This window comes from Agelaius tricolor, unplaced genomic scaffold (genome assembly GCF_023055355.1).
Source record: "Agelaius tricolor isolate 1412-34295 unplaced genomic scaffold, bAgeTri1.0.p SCAF_6, whole genome shotgun sequence".
Taxonomy (NCBI): Eukaryota; Metazoa; Chordata; class Aves; order Passeriformes; family Icteridae; genus Agelaius; species Agelaius tricolor.
Window position 1 is genome coordinate 52046044 of NW_027269266.1, and position 14751 is coordinate 52060794.

The window sequence follows — 14751 nt, forward strand, 5'->3', positions numbered from 1 at the left end:
AAATGTTCACATTAATTCTGATTTTGTTATTTTTTTATATGAGAGTTATACAGTGAAAAAAATGACATCTCCATACAGCACATGCTCAATTTTTTATTATGATGGAGATTAAGAATACGATGTTTTGCAAAGATGATGCTTTATAAGCTTGTAAAAAACTGACTTATTCAAACCATACCCAAAACCAAGACAACTGTGTAACAGTCCTCATAGCTGGCCTCCAAAATCACCAGAAGCAATAACCTCTAAAAAAGATGATTTTTCTTTTGGTATTTTGGTATTCATTCAACTCATGACTCTCAGCAAGCGGAGAAGCAACAAGATAGAGTCAAGACACCTGAGCAGTACTGAAGTTCCAAGACTGATATTTCCACATGACTTACTTCTCAGCCTTCTATGTCCTATAGGCAGCATGGAACTGTTACCACTTTCACCTACACTCAATAATTGCTAAAAGAGATGCCATGAAAGCCCTGAATAGATAGCACTGAAAGCACCTTAAATAGATAAGGCTTAAACAGAATCATCATGGGAAAATGTGAGGCAGAAACAAAAACAAAACTAATAGCTTCTAACCCTCATAATTCCCTCAGTAAACTAGCTGCTTAATAAGGAATAAAAATGAAATAAAGAAAATAATTTATACCAATTTTCTAGGTCTTTCTAGAGTCACTTCAACATTTTAAGAAGATATTTGCTATGGCAAATACAAACTAAAACATAGTAATTAGAAGCAGAGAAGTGTCTGATGAACAATCATATTATACAAACAGTGTTAACCATATTTTTCTCTCAGTGTAATCTGGGAAAAAATACATTCAAAATTGCAGAAATGTTATATGTAATATATTTCTTGCAGATTTTTAATCCAAATGAAACCAACTTATTACAGTATTTGTTGGAGCCTGGTCATAATTAAATACAGGAAGGATATTAAAACGTCCAAGAGATTTTTTTAAGCCACAACAGAAGAAAAGGCACAATTGCATAATTGGAACCAAATCCAAACCCCACTTCCTTCTTATTTACCAGTATCATCTAAAGGACACTATTTAGATGCTGAAAGATCTGGAGCTTACAACTGTGAATCATCTAAAAGTCAAAAATTTCAAAGGAATTGTATGACACAGGTTAAAAGTTTATAGATGAGAGATATAGAAAGTTTCTGCTCACTACAAAACCACATTCTAAGAGTTACCATATCTCTCATTAAAAAAAAAATGCTAGAATCCTATTTTGTTGTGGGGAAAGAAATCTTCTTTGGTAGTAGTAACTGTTTAAAACACAGAATTTGAAAAAAGATATGTATTTGAAGATATTCTAAAAATCATATTTTTTCAGAGTACAGAGTCTCACTTATAATTTGGTTCTACACAGATAATATGAAACTAACTAGCCAGTCAGTGGGATAGTTCTTTAAAAAGTTTCAGATCAGCTTTGTTGGCTGAATTCAGTTCAATGCTCTTTGTTATTTGCATGTCTGTGCAGGAAATTAGCATCAAAAGGATTTTCCAGCCCTCCCCTCCACAAAAAAGAATATAAATTCTCTTGCATTTCTGCAAGGCATGAAGAAAAGTGATAGCACAGACACAGATTTAGATTTAGGACATTTAGATGCTAAGTTTTCTGTATAAAACAAACCAAACCGTTTTCAAGATTTTCTAATTACCTGAGTGACTTAACCCCTGGGGTTTTTATTCCTTTGTGACATCATCAAAGTCATCAACAGTGAACAATGAATATGTATTGGCCAGTTTCACAATTTTCAGTTCAGATGAAGGGATGAACAAAAGATCCAATCACACTGCTATATTAGCTCAGTGCATGAAATGCTGGCAAAACCAAGAAGTTTCATACAGGACCCTGCTGTCAAAACACTATAAATAGGATGGATGGTTCAGTATGCATAGTAGATTCCTTTTTTTCTCATTAAAAATTACCACATTTCAGTGAAACTCTTGCTGGAGAAGTTATCAAGATGTCTCTGTTTGACCTCTAGATCCTACCATTAATCAACACCAACAGGAACCTAGTAAACTGAAAGTCTAAAACTTTAGGTTCCTTATTTTTTTGGCAGCATCCATGAGAAACTTCAATAAGTCCTTCTTTTTAAACATTCATCACATGAGGAAAAGCTAGTTTTAGATACCTAGTTGGGAGGTAAAACCAAAACCTTTTTGGAAATATGTATCTTTAAAGACCCTGATTGCACCACAGTAATTGTCTAACTTCATTTAAAAGAACTCATTACCATCAGAAGTTTTGCAAGAGTATTTTATTTATTGACATTAATTTTCAGATTTGTACTACTCTTTCTTAGTAGAGACACTCCACCTAAAGACTTATAAGTAACCAGCAGTCTCACAAAAAGAAAGAAAACATACCAAGAAACTAGATGTTCTGAGAGAGACTCAGCTGCCACTTACTTTTTTTTTTCATTCATTGTAACACATCTTTTTAATGGCATTAACCACATCTTGGCTGTTTTTTTTTTTCTTTAGAACCTCATCCATAAATACTTCTTCCAATTTAATAGATGTTCTCATTACAGTCTTGGGCCAACACCCTAAAATTAATTTGGACTGAAGCAACAGCGTCATCTAAAACAAAAGAGCTATTTTCTGAATAACATCTTTTATCCATATTCTGTTCCAATATACCAAATTATTTGAATTTCATTTACCCAACACTGAAGTAAATGAAAACATTTCTTTTTCAATGAGAGTGTGCATTTATGGAATTATTTCTTTCTTTCTAAAGAAAGAAAGAAAGAATTATTTCTAAATTATTTCTAATAACATTTAAATAACTATAATTTGATAATGAGCAGAGAAGGGGTTACTGTTTAAAAAAAACCTAAAAAAACGAATAAGCTCTTCCTTGACTATTTAGCACTTCTTCAACTAATCATGTAGAAGACAAACACCACGTGACATGCTTTGTTCACCAACATCTATCCAGATCTTCAATCTCCTCCTTGTGCATGCTAAAGGGGTGGCCTAAAGGATGATGATGTGGAAGTTCAGGTGGAAATTTTGCAATATAAGAACATTTCTGTGCATGGACAAATCTACACTAATCAAGGAAAAATATTAAAAAGACAAATAAGGTAACAAAATAAGTGAGTTGAAGTTAGAAACACCTTCTTGCTTCAACTCTTCTTGCTTTCAGCATTTGATAAAATATTGAACAATAATCAAGAAGACTTCATTAAAAAAAAAAGCTAAAAACCAGTGGAACAAGGAATTACATGCACACACCCCTCCCAGAATTACTCTGGAAATCAATAAAAATTATCAAAAGTATTTTTATAAAACTAGAAATTAAAAATATCAAGGAGCAGCTGCCATAATATATAACACTACAATACCTTAAGCATAACCCCCCCAATATCCATATATTTACAAAATATTTAATAAGCATTTAACATACATTTAAAATATTTTTCTGAACTGTTTTTCCCTAAACATTTTTTCAATACAGATACAACATTTGCAAATATATGTAAGTATATTTAAGTTCAGATCTTACAAACATTTGTTCCGAAATAAATGAGAAGTTCTTTATTGATTTAAGCAAGGATTTCCCCTCCTTTCTGATTTCAATAGCTATTCAGACAAAAGCAGTAGGCACTAAAAGTAGAGCAAACTCAATCATTAGTCTCAATCATTGTAACCATACAATGATATAGGTGTTCAACCTCTTGCTCACACCTGGGCCAACTTTTAGCACAATGGGCACTGTCATTTCTCAAGTGTACTGACAGCTATAACATGAAGAAAAATGCAATTAAATAAGGATGAAAACAATGGAGCACTGTAGGTTCTTTAATTAGGACTAAATACAATTTTGACATTTTTAAAACAAAAACAAAAATTCCTCTGTACCATGTGCTCAGTTGGTACCAGCAAGTACCTACATCAGCAAGACAACATATTATCTGATCATATGCAGCTCATATCAATGCCACTTGCTTTTTAGAAATGATAAATCATTGCACCAGTGGTGTTCAAATATTCAAAGAAGAAAGTTAAAGTTCTCATTATGTGTAGTACATGCTATATCTTTCATGAACAAAACAACTTTGCCTTTAATGCCTAGGAAAAATGCTGCATCTTCAACCTTACTTCATTCTTTTAACTCCCAGAGCCAAAAGGCAGACCTCCTGGATTACATTACTTTGAAATTTGGGTGATATTTTAACATTCTGGATGATTTTGTACAAGTTATTCAGTCACTCTAGAAGTAACGTGACCTAGTGCCAAAGCCTTCCTTTCAACATTGGTTTCACCACTTAGCTTGTCTGTCTCCAATTACTCACTTACAACTGTTACATTCTCAGTGATATCATAAACCTTGATTAACCTGTGCTTTCACAGAACATGGCAGTCCTTTGCAAAAAGTGAAAACCAAACTTAGTGCAGTAGTAACAATAACCATGTCATATAAAATGGTCACTACCAGAATGGCAAGTTAAGAGAATGATCACTAATGTCATTATTAGTGCTGCCATTAGTTATACTAACTAATGCACTTTAATTTATATGCAAATGGTATTCTTAGGTTCAAACATCTATACAACAAAAAGCAATTTTTTTACAACTCTACCTGAGTTGACAGGAGATTGCAGTCAATGTGTAGTCCTTTTCCTGTCTTATACCTCTGAAGTAAACCAGCCATAATTGCTCCATATGTATACAACCCAGTAGCAAGGTCTGTCATCGCTACTCCTGGTCTAACTGGCTCACCATCCTAAAGAAAAAGAAAACACCCCAAAATGAAACAAGACAAACAAACAAAACAATAAACAAAGAAAAAATTAAAAGCAGGGAAACAAGCAGAGACAATACAATTGTGCAGGGCTGGGGTCTTATTGGCATGACAGGGACACGGTGGGATGACTCCTGTGACTGGAGTGTTGGAATGGAGGGATATAGGCTCTTTAGGAAAGACATGGAAAGGAGACAAGGAGGCAGTGTTTTCATCTATGTCAATGACCAGCTGGAGTTTCACTGGGGGTGGAAGAAGAGCTGACTGAGAGCACAGGGAGGGCAATTGCAGCTAACATAATCCTGCTGTGCACACCCATCCATGGAGACAGAGTGGATGGGGCCCTCGACAGACAGATCGCAGTGGCCTCACATTCACAAGCCCCGGTCCTCATGGGGGGCTTCAACAACCCCAATATCTGTTGGAGAGACAACAACATAGAACCATGTGCTGTAAGAAAAGATCAGGTTCAAGACCATTTAGGGAACCTGAAAGCGCATAAGCCCATTGGACTTGATGACATACATCTGCAGAACCAAGGGATTTGGGAGTGGGAATGGCTAAGACACTATCTATCATATTTGAGAAGTCATGGTAATCCTAGGAAGTTCCCACTGACTGGCAAAAGGGACACATAACCCCCATATTTTAAAAGGGTAAAAAAGAAGAGGCAGGGGACTATGGCCCCACCAGTCTCCTCTTCCTATCTAGCAGGCTTATGGAGCAGATTCTCCTGGACACTATTCTAAGGCACATGGAAAATAAGCAATGATTTGTGACAGCCAACATGGCTTCACTATGAGCAAATTGTGCCTGACAAATATAGTGGCCTTCTATGAAAGGTTACAGCAGTATTAGTAGGTCTGGGAAGAGTGACTGATGTCACCTACTTGGTTCTGTGCAAAGCATTTGACACCGTCCCACATGACATACTTGTCTCTAAACCAGACACTTGGTAGATAAGGAATTGGTTGGATGATTGCACTCAGTTGCAGCTAGTGCAAGAAATTAGTATCTTTGAGTGACCTGATGTATAAAAACTACCACTGAAAACCAGGTATTCTTGCAGCATGTACACAAAACTGCCACTTTGTGATGCCACATACTGACATCATGAAGGATTTATTATGCCTTTTTGTCCCTAATAACATAATGCTTCAACTCACCAATGCAAAAAGAAAAGTAGTTTATATATTATCCTATGAAAATGTTAGAGAAAATGTTAGAGACAAGAGAAGCTAGTGAAGACTGAATTTTATTATGTCCAGAAGCTAAAGGCCTAAAAAATTTCTACAGTATGCTGACACAGCTGCCTGTCTGTTTAAAACACAGAACCATATTGCTTCATTCTTCTCATTCCCTTTTTTTATCTCATCTTCAGTCCTTCCCCAAGTGAAAGCTCAGTTTTGTATTTTCCACTATACACACTCCAGGCTTCTAGTAAGAAAACAAACACAAATTTTTGTTTACACTTGTAAATATTACACATGCAAATACATGCAAATTCATGACCTTCTGAGTGAAGTCACTGAAAAGTTGTTTGTTCAAATATCCTTTTTCTGTATGTCATCCCTTTTCTAGCTCAAGGGAAGAATCTTCATGTAACATCATGTGTTTCAGAACTTCTGTAATCATTGGCATGATATATGTCCCCTCTGAAATCAATGGCAAAATGAACTACTAATTTCAGCCCAGCTAGGCTTTTATTGTAGTGCTTCTTCTGAAATATTCTCCATTTCCTACTATGAAAAGTTTGAGGTCAGATGATCAGATTACCACATCAGCTCCTTATTTTGAAGTCTTACTTCTTGTTTGTTTGGGGTTTTTTTTAAGTTTTCAAACTGTGAAGAAAAATAGCAGCGCAAAGCTAATGAGACTCTTCCAGAGTTCTGGCACCCAAGTAAGCCCACCATAAGACAACTTAAAATCATTACAATTGATAAATAATAACTGTTTGTCATGAAATTGACTAAAAATTACAAAATCTGTATAAAATATAGCAAAATTGGGAAAAAATTAGTTACTCTTATCCAAACTGCAGTAAGGATTAGTCTGTGACTATCTATAGCCTAGATATCCATAGGATAATATATAAACTACACAATACTAAGGTGAACGCTGCTTTAGGAAGTAGTACTGTTTTGAATAATCTCTTATTTCTTCCTTCCCCAGATGCTACACTAAGCTACTTCAGCTTCCCAATGGAAAACACAATTCAAAGGTTCCAGCTATTTACCACTCTCATTGTACCCAACTCTGGGGAAAACCAGGAAAGTTCATTCTTCACTTTCATATGCACAAGCCTACTGAGAAAACTAATTTGCCCATGAGAAGGTTTATGCTCCTCAGAGCTACCACAAAGAAATAAAATAAAAAATAAAACCAACAATCAAAGAAAAAAACCCACACAGCAAAAAGAAACACACACATACAAAAACACCCAACCAAAACAAAAAAAAACCCTCATATTATCTGCTGCAAGTAATCAGCTTGTTTAAATTGCTCTTTCTTTATTATTGGCACTTCATTACATTCACTGGGTTGAGAAGAAACAAAAAAGACTAGAGTTTACAAACAGATGTGCTGCAACATTCTTAGTTTGAAAACACTGCCCGCTGTTTTCAGAGTGTCATTAATTTCACCTTTTAAGGAGAACACTACCTTTTGGAGATTAAAAAATTGGGATTATTTTAATAGGTTGTTATAAATTAACTCCAGAACCTTCCTCATCAAGTACTAAACTATCTAATGTTTAAAAGCAAACACTTCCTTTGCCTCAGTAAAAAGTTCACCTTTATTTCTAAAAATACTTTCACAATTTCCCCTTAGAGAACATTCCTACAAACTACTAGCACTACATTGCTATGTTATTTTTAACATGTTGGCTTTATTTTATCCTAACACTCCATAACCTATAATTCTGAACCAGTCCACACAATTTCTAGCCATCCTTGGTCTTCCTACCAAGACTCATGATGAGCTGCCATGTCTCACCATTTAATCAGCTTCAATCAGCTCCTGTGCCATAAACCAGTCTTTTGTGGCAGGACACACAGGTGTAAGTACTGTGGAATGGATTCATTCAGGCTTTATCACTATCCTGCAGAACAAGGGATGTGAAGCTGCTTTATATGAAGGATAAGGCTAAACGCACAGAGAAATAACCTTCCTTTGGACAGAGCTTCTGCTAGCACAACAGTACTTTGTATAGCTAACATTATACCATTTACCTGGGCAAAGTAAGGATCTATACAGTATCTTTTATTCAAGCAAGTTATTTCAAAAGTGACAAACACCACCACCCTGCCAGACAAAAAGGATTTCGTTGTTCTGGTAGGAAGAGCAAATGTAGCACTAGCCAGGGAGAATGTGTCTTAAGCAAACAAAGCTGCCATCCAGCCTCAAGGGCTGGCTTGAACTCTAAATTAGGTGCAACATCAGGAGTTGCCCTTTCCTCATTTGAAAGGATAAAGATCCATACCAGTTAAGCAGACCTTTTGTTTTTAAATCACTGTGCTTTGCTATTGCTCAATCTTATAGTTTACATTTTTATTCCTAATTTTTGCTGTTTGCTAAATTCCTTACAATTTGTCGACATATTCTCAGCCAGACATAGCCACAACATGTTTTAGAAGCTTCCTTTCCTGAGGTGGTTTTTTTTGCCCTTTGACATCATTTCCCTTCCCAAACTTACATCAGTAATACAAAAATCATCCATTTAAAATGAAAATTGGTTTGAAATTACATGTTTAAGAAAAGCATTTTAAGTCCAGTAGTTTTACAGATGTGAAATAATTGCTGAAGCTAATATGAACCAGCAATGGTTGTATTTTTCAACAGGTCTCAGCTATATGTGTTAGTGTTAGTACCAAACACTTTGTTTGGTACTAAACTGAAGAATGAATGGCATCTCTGGATTGCAGATTAAATGCTGTCTCATATTCAGTAAAACAAAAATGTTTTTTCCTCAAAAAAGAATACACCACTATAAAGGTACTTCAAGTATTGAAGTAATTGATGTAATAATCCACTAGGAGATGGAAGGGGATTTGTAACCAAATTGGACCTTATTTAATTAATTTCAAGTTATTGTTTTGATGAGTCATAGAAATTTCAATTAGAATTTCAAATTTCACAGGTGTGATAACTTCTAATACACAAGTAATCAAGTACATGTGTAAGAGCTTGCAGGTTACTGTATACAAAACCATGATTTAAAGACACTATTCTACTGTGCAAAAACAAGACTAGCACAAATGCAGTTGTTTGTCCCAATATTTTTGCAATGTTGCAGAAGTTATAGCTTGATTTCAAGGTTCAGAATATCACTCAGAAGCATTTCAAAGTTATTACCATTAAGTGATGCCAGGAAAAAAAAATAAACAAAAAAAGTGCAAGCTGTTCTTTTTTTTTTTTTTTATAGGCAGGAATATATACTGCTATTGGATTATACATTTTTGTATGTGTCAGATACTGGACAAAATTTTAGTACCCTATTATTAAATTCTTTCTAAGGAACTGTAAATATTTATACATCGATGTAAATATGTATACCTCAACATTCAACACCTCAGTCATGTATGTGGATGCTTTTTTACTGCTTGCCCAGATTCATTCAATTTGTGTGCTACATCAGCTGATGCTTCTAAGACCATCCTGCAAGAGCATTCAATGGTTTGTTTACCAAAGGGATGTTTCCAAAGAGCACTCTTGCACTGACGATGTTATACTGATTATCTACAGCTACTGCAACTAAATACAAAACCAACACCATCTGTTATAACTTTTCCTTTTTTTTCATTTCCAGTTTTTAAGAGTGGCATTTTCTATTTTATTCTAAAAAAAAAATCAGACCCCAGTGTACCCATTCAAATGAACTTATTAGTTTTAGCACACTAATTCCACATTATCTAGTCTACAAATAATTTAAGCTTTATCAAAAAAAAAAAGCATGAAATTATGTTTTCTTTTTTCCTCTTTTTCTTTGGCCACTTTTCTACATGTTGACTGAAACAAGGTTTTCTACTTTTGTTCAGACTTAGTTTTGTGAAATTTTAAACACAATTCTGTCACATGAACATAAATGTTTAAAAAAAAGGAAGATTTTACTATTAATAATACCTCACTATTTTGAAGTTACTTTCCAACAAGCATATGATTTTACAGCCACTTGGATAAGTTTTCACTACAACAACAAAAAGCACATTTGTTTTTTTGGAGTCATTGACTACTTAAGTCTTTGAAACAATACTGTCCATCTATACATCCAAAAATGGTTTTGAGAAATTGAGGAAATGCCACATAAACAACTTCAAATAAAGAAAAACAAGCAAATTTTTGCACGCTCATTTTCATCATGCAAAAGAGTGACTAAGTTTGAATGAACTCTTAGAAGCCCCCAGTGAACAGACAAAGCTGTTACTGACAGTGGCTAAATGATTCCTACAATTACATTCCTACAGTGGCTAAATGATTCCTACAATTACCTCACAGCTTGGTGAGGTGATGCTAACATCTGGTTTTCCAGTGTAGACCTTAACACAATCTTTTTATAAAATCTATCTTCATGACAGCCACTGAGGACTATTATTTTCATAATATAACTTTTCAATATACTGAATAATATACAATTGTTCAGTATAACAGTTATTTGTTCTGGCATTCACATATTATTGAAAAGCAGTACAAAAGTCCTGTGTTTTTCAATCTTTCTATCTACCTTTCTTTATTCATGTTGTACTAACAACATCTGCCCCTTTCTAACAGTTTGCATACCCTTCCCATTTTGATTGGTATATTTTGAGGTGTGCATGAAGTTTCTGGCATTGTACTGGAAGTATTAACCTCCATTCTACAGACACAATGTTAAATTTACTTACACTGCAGTTACTGTGATCAGTCATTGCTTAGTGCACATGTACATGATATATTTGAAGAGAAGTGCCTGTAAGGACAGCACTCAATTTCATGTCTTCTCATGTTCTGAGATGGAACATCCTATGAGTACATACCAGTAACACAGCAGAAATAGACAGCCTCAGGAAACTAGGCACAAGATGTTTCAGCTTACTCAGTCAAAAAATGCTCAATTTTGGCTTTTTCCCTAATAAAAAGGACAACTCTGGTAACAATACTTGCCAGAAGTACAAACTTCTGATGTTTGCCATTGTTCTCAGTAGAAAACAAGTCTATTGGCAGAATATCAACCCTACAATAGAGCTGTGTCCAGATCATGTGGTTAGCTTTCAACAACATACTCAAACATGAACAGCTGACACTTAGTTCAGAAACTTTATTAATTCCTTGTTTATCTAGAACATGCAAGTATTGTACTCACAAGATCTGCACTACTGCTTCCAGAGTACCAGGAGCACCTCCAAACTAGAACAGTATCTGGCATTTATAATGCATAGAACAGACTTCTAACACTACCTCACTTGAAAAGGGACATTTGAGGACCACATTCCCTGCATCTGTAGGTGATTCAAGACAGCTTAATTAAGTGTTTATTTGACCAGCATTTTTCTGAGGTGAAGACACATGTTCTCTGTACCTCTAGAATTCAGATACTAAATTGCTAATATGCTTCCTGCACTGCCACAGCTAACAAAGATCTTGGATGTCAGTGGGAATAGGTAGCACATAAAGCTTTTCTAGAAATGCATGGCATCTTTCTGCCTATTTGTAGGCAGAATGATTGAAAAACACCCAGCTTTTGTCAGATATCTATTTTGTCAGATATTTTATCTAGATAGCTTCACAATTCCCATTTTTACATGGGGAATATCAATATCCAAGCATCAGTGACACTTCACACTCATAGATACGGTTCTAACATCCAGCTGTCAACAATGTGTCTACTACAGCTCTAGAAGTGACTACAAGTGACCATTAACAGGTTAGCATACATTGCCTATTTATTCACTGGAGATTTAGGATTTTTCTTTTTTTCTTTAACTTTCTGTTTCTTGAGCATTTTTCTTTACAAGCCTGGAGTGACATAGCTGAAGTATACAAGTACTATTATTTTCTTAGATTCCCTCTTGCTGGACTCAGGAGGGTTTGCATAACAGATGTGTTACCAGCAGGCTGACTTGTTCCATGCAGCAGCCAGTTTTGGGACACGGCACAAAGATTCTATGAAATTTGTAAGTTGTGCACTATACCTCATGCCCTGTGATATGCATGAGACCAGAAACAGCAGCAGCAATGGAGTCATATCCACCTCTTTGAACCACTGGACCAGTCTGACCATAACCTAAAAGAGAAAGAGAACAACTAGTAATTCAATCAAGAACAAGTAGAACTTAAGCTATTATTGCTCCTCAGCTTTTGTTAACAAGCTGTCCAGCCTGTAAAACCAATGAACACTATTGTATTCTCTTTATTCCTTCACATTTCTAAGAGTAAACTTGGATTTATCCTCTGTGGGTTGAGGATGTGTTTGATCTTAATTCTAGACAGACTTGTATCCCTGCTATGTTTCATTCCTTTTGGATAAAATTTCCTTTGTAATTCACTGTGTCAGCTGAGGTTGGACTCAGATGTTATTTCAGAGAATCTACAGTATCTCTACAGGCCTACAATTGCTGTCCAACAGGGCCCATCTTGCCTGTGTTATCTTCACTCTGCCATAAGGATGCCTCGAATACTTCAAGCAACACTAAAATCATGACACTATGGTTTTGACATATTAAATGCTCCCTCCTCATTTCTGTTACTTTATTCCATATCTAAACAGAGTTACCTTCAAAACAAGCATTGTTTACAAAAGATGGCAAGGCCTTAGCAAGTACATACAATCTGTTTGCCAAGAGTTGGCATCAATGAAGTCCAAAATACTGAGAACTTTTACTGAACTACCTAAATATAGTTTTGTTCAGCTGTATAATTAACTTAAAACAAACAGCTGTAGACAGAAGGATGCTGTCTTACCTCTCTTTGCTATAGTCATCATGTTCTTCCAATAACAACCATAAAATCTTCCAATTGAGGAGGTCTTGTACAAGCAGCTGAGGAGGTCACTGTAACCAGTAACCACCATCACACAGGATAGAAGTTAACAGGGAAGGAGCAACATATTTCATTGATGGTTTCTATTAGTTCTAATAGTGGCAGAGCCCTCAATAATGAGATTTAAGTGCAGATTTAAGAGGAAGCACATTCAAAGCTATTTAAGTGCTTCTTTTTCTGATATCTCTAAGAGAAATCCCTTGGAGCAGTTACAAGATATTTGTCAAAGACAAGATTCCTAATCTAACTTTAGTTTTAAAACATTTCTGTTTAATTCTTACCTGTGAGGACAGTATTAGAATTACATTATATCAACATACACTGCAAGGTAAAAAATTCCTGAATCATCTAGATTCCTTTCCATAATTTGCCTGGGAAAATCTTCTCTATATTCAGACAGTCTATTCAGTAGGCATGACAGTCTAAACATTGGGTTTGTGAATAAAAGCACACAACTAAAAATCATTTTTCATTGAGTTCATCCTCAGTTCATCCACTTGGACTGATACTGTTATGTGCATAATTCATAAATTACTCCTAATGTATATTACAAGAGGATTGTGATGACTGAAAACTGTAGTTCAGGCACCTTCTTACTTCAATTGATAAATCATACTAAGCAAAACAATATCCACTTACTACACACATTTTTCCATTATACTACAAACTATCTCAATTGCCTGATCTTTTTCTGGAGACATGAAATCCATGTCATGCAAAGCTGTGGAGGAGCTCAACTTCTACACTCAGTGTCACAGCGAGTATCAGAATACTACAGCCAATTCACTGATTAATCAGTGTAGCTTCAAAACAAATATTTTGCAAGAAAAAAATCAACACTTTTCTTATGGTCAAATCTGTGTCCCTACTCACAAGAGAGAAGAAAAAATCTACCAGTTTAACCAGTTTTATTTGAAATCTGACAGCAGCCGACTTTGAGATCCCAAAGAGAACTCATGGTATTTCCTTTCATATTTACATTCTTAAAGTTTACAGCAAAGAACAATGTCTTTAAATGTAAGAGGACTAGCAAATAAAATATACTGGATCCACCCAAAAATGTTCCAAAGAGCTCTAACTAGGCATATACCAATATCTCATTGGAATGAACTGTAGAATTAAAACCAGTTAAGTGTGTGGGGCCACTTCAAAAACAAAATCTTGCTCAATAAAAAAAAGTACTCAAAACAACTTTAATTGAATAGTGAAAAGCATATTGAAGTAAGTGAGAAACTACGTACTGGCCTCAATTACTAACAAAGAAAAGACATCTCAACACATCTACTCACACAAATGTTTTCATAAACAGCAAACATCTGAAAATTAAACATTTAGTATGTAGACAGAACAACTATACAACACTTTGCAATGCTCCTTTGGTAAGGACAAACATCCATCCCTCAAACACTAAATTCAGGAAAGGTGACAGGCAACAAGATCTGCATTTTTCTAGAGCAGTTTCACAAATAAAATTTTTAAACTCCTTTTCACACTTTGTAACATCCAGGTTTCAAAATAAAAGGTATTATTTAATGATGTTCTGGTTAAGATTAGAACTTGTATGGAGTGTTTAATTAGTCTTCACACATCACAATAGATTAAAAAGAAAAAAATACATAATTCTACTTTTGATCTGAATTCTGAGTGGACAAAGCTAGTGTGAGGACAAAATCTGTTGTCATTGGAAATGTTTCACCCCAGAAACTATGGATATACAAGATTCCCAGAGGAAAAAGTAGACTTAAGTGAGAAATAGCTATTGCTAAAAATGAAAGATCTCTTTATCCAGACAAAAATCAAAGGCTGAACATTATTTTCATGGTCAATGGATCAACCCAGTGCAGATGTTTTAGAAATAACTAGGAACACAAACACAAAAAGCTTGAAGAAGAGTCCAAAATTACATTCAAAAATATTCAGCCTGGTACACAGATTTTAAAGTAACTGTAATATATACACATACATACA

General features: G+C 35.0%; 1 protein-coding gene across 4 annotated transcripts in view; it reads right to left on the bottom strand.

Annotated features, from left to right (window-relative positions):
* SUGCT (succinyl-CoA:glutarate-CoA transferase) overlaps nucleotides 1-14751 on the bottom strand; it is a 314684-nt gene that overhangs the window by 263316 nt on the left and 36617 nt on the right. For all 4 annotated transcript variants that reach the window (XM_071429808.1, XM_071429806.1, XM_071429805.1 and 1 more), the window contains 2 exons: nucleotides 11937-12028; nucleotides 4609-4752 (listed from right to left, as the gene is read on the bottom strand). In XM_071429808.1, the coding sequence (XP_071285909.1) occupies nucleotides 4609-4752; nucleotides 11937-12028 (236 nt within the window). The remainder of the gene's footprint in view (nucleotides 1-4608; nucleotides 4753-11936; nucleotides 12029-14751) is intronic.